We start from the raw sequence: 8,179 nt of genomic DNA, 5'->3' as shown, positions 1-8,179 counted from the left end.
CCTCTTTCCTCTCTTCACCTGTCCTATTGAATAAAGGCCAAAAATGCACTCCAAAAGGTGGCACAATGTAATTACAATGTAAAACTGTCCAATACTATACATACACTTTCACTCTAGCAGAAATACCTACACGAGTCTCGCCACCGTCACGCTATGCAGCGCAAGCGAGGAGATGGAGGACGTTTCTTTTCACCTAAGGACAAGGAGGAAATGGCTTTGGCTCTGGCACAGGTAAGAATCTGTGTGCAAAAAAAACAACACCCACATCAGCACTCAGTAATGAAAAATATATACTGACTCAAGCTTGTAAATGTTTTTTTTTTTATTTGTAACAAGTTAGGTGTCACTTTGGTTGAATAGGTGATATCTCATATCTCTCATTTTGGAATAAAACCCCTCATAATTTATTGTGGTAATCTCACTGATGCTTCTTCTTTTTCCAGCAACAGCAGGAGGTAGCCCAGGCGGCAGCAGATGAGACTGTGGCTCAGATGATCCGAGTCTCATAGCACTTCTGTCTGTGAACTCTACCCTGCCTGAGACTCGTCACCCCAGCTAACCTGATCTGCCATCAGAAAGTACACCAAACTACAGCACCTCAACTGGGTTTCATCTGTTATCTCTTCTCTCCTTTACTGGTCTTCCAGGGAGCTGACCATGTGGTTGCTGAGTCTGTGGACTTTTCTTGTCTTCTCTGAAATGGAAGATGCTTTTACCTTCAGTTAATCTGGTTAAGCGCTGGCGACCAGCTTTTAATTTTCACAAGTATTTGTTTAGACAATAATGATGCATGGTGTTATGAGTTACCAGGACTAGTCACTCAGAGCCAATATCAGCTGTGAAGCCATGTCAGACCATGGTCTGTTAAAAAGATAAGAATGCATCACCAGTGGATACTTGTTGCTTTGAAAATGTTTTGTAATGGTACAGATTTTTTCTTTTTTCTTTTTCCAGAGACACTCATGACATTGGTGTCATATGTTTATGTGATGCCCTGTATTTTGACATTTCATTTTTTTCAACCCATGTACTGTCGGGGATGGACTCAGCATCATAAGTCCAACTTGTGTCCACTGAGCAAAAACTGAAATGTGAAGCTAATGTGAAGATATTGTACAGAAATTCTTTTCTTCCCCACTGTGTATTGGATGTACTTACTAATTTGCCCAATTCTGTGGATGCATTATATACAATCTCGTGTTTACACATAGTGTTTGTAGGCAGAAAATGACTGTTTTATCACATTACAAATTCTATCCCTGTAGTTAATTCTTCATTGGTCAGTCCAATGAAGTGTCTTGTTTTTTTGATGTAGATAATAGATTTTTTTACCCATCAGATGCAGTTCTGCAATGTTATTATTTTATTTTTTTTATAATGGGAAAAAGATTGGACATTCATAAGACCTTTGTCAATTAAATTTTATTAAGTGACTCAAGGTTGTTGTCTTTTCATCATTCATTCAATATATCTAATTAGTCCTAGCCATTGGGAATTGTAGTACATGCTTTTAATGCGTTTAATCAATAACGATGTATCATATTTCATGAATTGATCATATAGTTTGTATGTATAACCTAATAACTTTGGCTGTCAAAAATGCAGTGGAGTAAAAACTTATATATTTACCCTTGAAATTTAGTGGGATAGAAGTATGAAGTAGCAGCAAAAGGAAATCATTGAGTAAGTACTTCAAAATGGTTCTTAAGTACACTGTTAGTTTTACATTAATTATTCAATTAATTTTATTTATTTTTCATATGTTACGAGACTAGTATCTTCACCCTGAACCTAGGTCAAACACTGTCCCGGACAAGCTCTTCCAATCAGACACTGCAGATTATAGACGTTGGCACCACGGTCAGCCAATCATTGCGAAGGAGGCGGGACTTGTACGCAGCCTCCCAGTGAAAAAGAAAATATAGGCTATATAGGCTACGAGTTAATTTAATGTAATGAACCTAAACTAGCGCTACTCCTAATTTGAGAAACGAATATCAGCCGTTACTTCTCCGGAATTCCGCACCGGCACGGACTGAATGATCACCGCCTACACGCTGCCTAGCTACGTGCTCAGGTGACAGCTTCATCAACCCCCTCCCCTTCGAAATGTTGCTGTATGTGGATGACAGTAGACCTGGAGGACCGAACTAAGTGTCGGTGCTGCTCTTTTAAGAAAGAGGTGAAGATAGAGAAGAGGTTATCTCTGTTAAAGTAGCTAGCTAGTCTATTTATTGCTTCGCGCCGAGGTCTAGTGTAAGTGCATCAGTGACGGTTGGGTCTTTTTAAGCCACGAAGCATAGCGAAGTAGGAAGACGACGGACAAAGCTAACTTAACGCTAACGTTAGTCTGAACTCAATTCAGAACCGGCGGCTTTTTTTCTTCAGTAACAGCCTCAACATCTCCTGGATGCAATGACCGACTCGGTTGTGGACAGCAAGGCGGAGGTGAAACAAGCCACGAAATATGTCAAAGAGACCGAAAACGTTGCGGAAAAATATTCAGCGTTGACTGTCAGCAAGAACAGCAGTGATGTGAATATGAACGTTGGGGAAATGCCTTCCGCAGCGTTCACCGCAGTCCCCACTCTGAAATCTGTCAAGAAGGTAAGAACGATGCTCGCCATCACTCACTGCCTCAGGGCAAAGAGACTGCGTGTACTGTAGGCAGGCACACGTGAGGAGGATAAATCCACTTTGGTACGCATTGTCCTGCAGTGATGTACTACTGCACAGCAAGGCCAAGAAATGTAGCACACTGTGTGTGCATATATCAAGTATTTATAAGAGACAGCAGGAAGGTTAATGGAGCTCTGATGCCTTGTTGCGTGATGCTGCAGTGTCACTGAGGGATCCCTCCATCCCACGCCAAGCTGCGAAGTAAAAATTAAAATGTACGATTTATACGAGAAATTCGACTAAAGAATCTGAGAAGTAAATGCCACAAAGAAAAGCGTTTTGCATGTAGTATTTGTCTGAATACTGCTTTTAGTATGTTATCATTACTGAGGTTACAACCTATGATTTCAAATGAGCTTTCATTTCATCTAGACTGGATTATTGTTGAAAATCTGCCTTCATTAAGCCCTCCTGTTTGTTTAAATCACAATGTCTACATCAACTTCCTGTAGGCAGGAAACAGCTAAAAGCCAAGTTGAGCTCTTAAATCTCTGATTCCAGGCCTGTACAAAGTAAAGTAATACATGGCCTAACATACCAACACAGGGGGTTTGCACGCTACATATTCTGAAGGCTTTGCGTTCAGAAGAATTTCAATCCTCTATAAATTGCTGCCACAAAGCTGTGAATTCCTTGAAGGTGTAGTAGCGTCTTGCATTTAATTTATAAAAAATAATCAAGTTTAGGCCTATACCTAGTAAACTCATCACCCCTGTGGTGTGTGTGTGTGTGTCCATCAACATTATTAGTAATAAGAACAGCATGAATAAATGTATTGGCAGCAAAAGCTGCACCTGGGGAAAAAAGCCTTGAGTGTCTTCAGCAGCACAGAACATCACAATGAAAGACTCCCTTGAGGTGGCGGCCCGTATGATTACAGCTCCAACACCGTTTGTAACAGCTGGCCACAGGCAGAGGATAAACATGGAACAGACAGTGGATTGAGGGATTCTTTTTTCTCAGAACTTTTTGATATCATAATATTGTCACGTTTGCTAACTCAATTGTGTAGCATTTTTCTATCCCTCAAGGTGACCTCCAACTTGTTAAGCCTGTCCTACTTACTTACTGATCACCAGTGTGTTTCAATATTATGGCTGTGTATACAAATATTGCAAAGTATAATGGCATGTATGTCAACAGCTATCCTCAATTGTTATTCATTTGGTTTTTTATTCATAGATAGTTATATGTATTTTATTTCCACTGAGGCTGTACAAAATGTATTGATGTGTTTACTATCACTGCTTCAGTATTGGTCGGGTTCAACATGACACATTAAATGATTAGGCTTGTGTGACTGACACAACTGCTTTTCTGGCACCAACGGCTGAACTTCATGTAACCTTTAAATCTCACATGCAGGAGTAGTTGCCACACCTCTTTATGGTGTTTGCTTTTTTTATCATGATTACTTCGGCTCATTACACAATTTGGGATGTTTGTGACATTGTTATACATTTGTATGTTGCTTGTTGCCTTAAAACCAGATTCAAAGGGTGATCAAACAAACAGCCTTAATAATCACCATAAACTTGAATTAACATCTCCTGACAGTCTCAACAAATTGTCAACTTCACCAAACTGGCTTTTACTATTTGGCTAAAATTATATAATGTGATGTAGAATGTACCATTAATTGCCACTAGTCAGTAGTGTTTATTCCAAATGATATGGCGTGCCAGCGTAGCTGCCTTTGTGATTTTAGTACACCAAAGTAGAAAGAGCTGGATGAAATAATATAAAATATATTTTTTCCCATCAGCGGGGCTCACAGACTTCAGAATATTAGCTCAGACCCCCGTCTGTCTAGGCAATAATGTGTGGACTGCGCGTCGCCCCAGGGAGCCTGATTGAAAACATATTGGATGGTAGGAATGTGCGCTCTGCTTCTGAAAACAAAATAGTGTATTATGTGAGAGCCCGGTGTCAAACGGAGCCACCGGTTTGTTTGAAGAAATACATAAGTAAAAGAAATAATGCCAATGATTGGGAAAGGGAAAAAAAAATGAAACTAATTAAAACACCAGAAAATATCACCCATGAAAAATAGAGTTGGATGTCTGTTGAAGTTAGGAGGCTAGTGCATGTTACACAATGTTGAGAGGTGCTGTTAACAAAACCAATCAATGCGTGTGTGTGTGTGTGCGTGTGTGTGTGCGTGTGTGTGTGTGCGTGTGTGTGTGTGTGTGTTGGGGTGTGTGTGTGTGTGTGTGTGTGTGTGTGTGTGTGTGTGTGTGTGTGTGTGTTCGCTATCTCGTCTTGTTTGTCTGCCAACATTATGAAGGTCAAATGCAGATTTTGTTTTCCCTTGGCAGGTTTAAAGGTGTGGAAATGTACAGTAAATGAAATCCACTCATCTCAGCCTCGGACATTTTGGAAAAAACTTCAACGCCGAGACAAAAAATACAGACTTAAAGCCCATACAGTATGTGTAGGAATTGCCACTGCCTTAAATCTTTCAATATTAAAATATTAACATCAGTTTCTTTCTAATTTATTGAAACTGTCTGGCACAGTCCACACAAGTAAAGTACTGTGTTTGTTCCACATTGGGACCCCATATTAACATTGAGGGAAAAGTCACCATAAGCTGAGAAATATAACACATTCATACTGACTAGTTTCATCATTCTCCGGCTGTGTTCTCAGTTGTGCCTTTTGGTATTTAAATAGGATTTCTGTAATTTAACTACAGTATTTGATATCAGCATTCTGCTGCTTTCTTCTTCTCATTTTACATTTTTTTTTTTAAACAAAATGGTGTTGTAGATGGTATGGACTTGCATTCCTTTGTGTCTGATCATGAAATATGCTTGTGGGTTATCTTGATATACATATTCATACATTTAGGTGTATGGTAATAAGTACAAGTTATAGTTTTTGCTTAAGGTCGCATAGGAAGGATTAGCATGTTTTTTGAAAAACACTGTAATCCGTCATGCATGCGTTCTAAACAGGCGCCTTTGCAGACCAAAGAAAGTGCAAAAGCTATCTGAGGAAGTTACCTACTTTACTGTCTATGTACCATGAGTACTTCAGGACTTCATTCTTTGACTTGTTGAATAGAACCACTGTCAATATACAGAGATCTGTGTGGATTAAACTGTATTTCTTCTCAGGTAGATGACAGCGTAGAGAGCACTAAGTAGTTAATGTCACCGTATGCCAGGCCCACGTTAAAGTCTTTACAGCCGGTTGACAGTCACACCACAGCTTAAGTCTGTGACCTGGCCTGCTATCCGGGAGAAAAAGGGTATTTTTAGCTGGAGGATGGGACTGGATGGGCCGCTTATTGATGCAGCAGAAGGCTAATGGAAAAAGGGTTTAATTCCTCTTGTCTATCCCCTTTCAGTACTCTACATCATGAGTACACCATAAAAGTAAAACTTGCAGAAGAAGTCTTTTTTTTTTCTCTGTGCGTATTTTCTGTTTTTATTTCTTGCTTGTGTATATAAACATATTTGAATCTTCCAACATTACATAGCTCGCTTAGCACTTAAAAAGAGCATAAAATACAACCTACTGACTTTAGCAGCTGGTTGTCAAGGGCAGAACCAGAGGGAGATCGAGAGAGAAAGAGAGGCTCAGTGGGAATCAACCTTCCCTTTCTCACTAGGCCTCTCTCTCTCAGACTCTCTACAGGTTGGCCATTAGAAATCATGGTAATAGAAGGGAACCGCCCCCTGGCTCTGCCTGGGAGTGTTCTGGGATAATAGCATCAGGGACACCTAGTACTTTACCATCACACAGAGGACACACAGGCACAGTGAAGTAGGCTGGAAAACTGAAGGGTGACTGGCAGCCATGGCACACAAACATGGGCACGGGAGAGAAAGGGTGAGTTGCTACTAATGTATCACCGGGATCTCATCCAGCACACTTATTCTTAAAGATACTACATATCCCACACACAGATGTGCCGGAGTTACCTTTGTCATGTCATGAGTTTTTTTTTTTCTTCTTTTTTATGCAGTACTCTTTATCTTATGCAACAATGCAGACTACACAGAAGTTTTTTCTCTTTTACTTGCAGCAAAAATGTTCAGCTGAAATGCAGTTCGAAGTACAAACTTCTCCTCAAAAGGCTGTGGTTATTCATAAAGCTCACCTCTGGGATAGTTCACTGTGTAAGAGTGTAGCAGAAACTAAATGCTGTCTTAATAATGAATCAGATTAACCTCCTGTTTTCCTTGATGCTGTAACCAGTGTAGGAGTCTCTGATTCTGATGTCTATGAATTTTGGGAAAGAACAATGAAGAAATTGAAGAGAATGTGAAGAAATTGATGCAAAGCAAACATTTTGCAAGTGTATGAGACAGTGCACACTCTCAATTGTGAAAACAGAGACATGCAGAGATCTCCTCAGTTCACACTGTCTCACAAGCTTCTTGAGTTTCTTGACACAGTAGATGTTGAAGGTGTCACTGCTCATTAAAAGAGGGTTTGCCAGATACACTGAATCAAGTTACTACTGTTCTAGACCTTTCTGCTACAGCTACTTTTAGTTTACATGAATGGCATAGCACTAACGATGACAATTTTCAAATTGCAGGTGGAAACAGCCATTTTGTCTCAAATAAGGCAAAAGTATTATGGTTGTGTTAAGCTATTTTCCATAGGGATCATTTAGGGGAAATGATGTTGATGCTGGGCGTATAAACCCAATTCAGTCAGCCTCGACTTCCGCTAACATTTGTTTTGTGACTACCAGGTAAACTCAGTCATGCATGCTAGTTTCACCCAGCTGTGAGCTTACACTCCTTTCAGTAATATGTTTGACAGTGAAAATAATTTCTTTACATTAAGTATTGCTTTAATGTACATACTCTTCAGTGCTATAATCACTGACACTAAACTTCACCTATAAGACAGACTATTCAAATGTTACCCAACTCATTGTTGTTAGTGTGGTATTTATGTGTGTTTCGGGATTTATCGTCTGTGTGTTGTGTCAACTCTGCTGGCCTGCTCGTTCATTTTCTGTCCAAACACATTCTATGGACATTTAAAATAAGAGAACAAGGAAATCCCACAGCTGTGTCACATAGAATAAAGATATTTGAATGGATTTATCACGGAGACAAAGCGAGTGTTTAAAGAGGAGAACAAAGTTGTGAAGAAATGTAAGGATAGCACAGACAATTGACAATATAAGCTTGCACTTTACCACTGCTGTTAAAGAAAAACAATCTGTACAAGTCAAATGATCAGGAAGTAGAAAGTCTAAACATCAAGAAGGTCTTTGAATGGGTTTCCGGGGTTTGAGCATCCTCCACCCAAAAAAGCATATGTAAACAATCAATACAAAATAAAATTTATATTCTGAACACTTAGACATTTTCACTCAACAGCCTTCAACATTCATGTTGAAAGTCCGCCCCTCATTGCATGATATTTTACGATATTATGACACTATACAATGTTGTGAGAAAGACGAGGCTTGAGCTTGCATTTGCCACTAAGCCACCAAGATAGCTGTAAATGGGGAGAGAGAGAG

General features: G+C 39.6%; 2 protein-coding genes across 9 annotated transcripts in view; both read left to right on the top strand.

Moving 5' to 3' along the window:
• The window catches only part of nfyal (nuclear transcription factor Y, alpha, like), an 8,541-nt gene extending 7,107 nt beyond the window's left edge, over window positions 1-1,434 (top strand). For 2 of the 6 annotated variants that reach the window (XM_032521433.1, XM_032521431.1), the window contains exons 9-10: window positions 121-231; window positions 444-1,434. In XM_032521433.1, coding sequence (XP_032377324.1) covers window positions 121-231; window positions 444-509 — 177 coding nt within the window. In that variant the 3' untranslated portion in view covers window positions 510-1,434. Of the gene's footprint in view, window positions 1-117; window positions 232-443 lie in introns of all 6 variants that reach the window. The other 4 variants (XM_032521430.1, XM_032521436.1, XM_032521432.1 and 1 more) reach the window with 4 other exon arrangements.
• A 655-nt stretch (window positions 1,435-2,089) lies between these two features.
• The window catches only part of ahcyl1 (adenosylhomocysteinase-like 1), a 15,885-nt gene continuing 9,795 nt past the window's right edge, over window positions 2,090-8,179 (top strand). For 2 of the 3 annotated variants that reach the window (XM_032521421.1, XM_032521422.1), the window contains exon 1: window positions 2,090-2,607. In XM_032521421.1, coding sequence (XP_032377312.1) covers window positions 2,416-2,607 — 192 coding nt within the window. In that variant the 5' untranslated portion in view covers window positions 2,090-2,415. Of the gene's footprint in view, window positions 2,608-6,310; window positions 6,520-8,179 lie in introns of those variants that run through there. The other variant, XM_032521423.1, reaches the window with a different exon arrangement.

The sequence above is a fragment of the Etheostoma spectabile genome, chromosome 7 (genome assembly GCF_008692095.1).
Source record: "Etheostoma spectabile isolate EspeVRDwgs_2016 chromosome 7, UIUC_Espe_1.0, whole genome shotgun sequence".
Lineage (NCBI taxonomy): Eukaryota > Metazoa > Chordata > Actinopteri > Perciformes > Percidae > Etheostoma > Etheostoma spectabile.
Note: the sequence above shows the minus strand (reverse complement) of the source record. Positions and strands in the feature narration are given on the sequence as shown.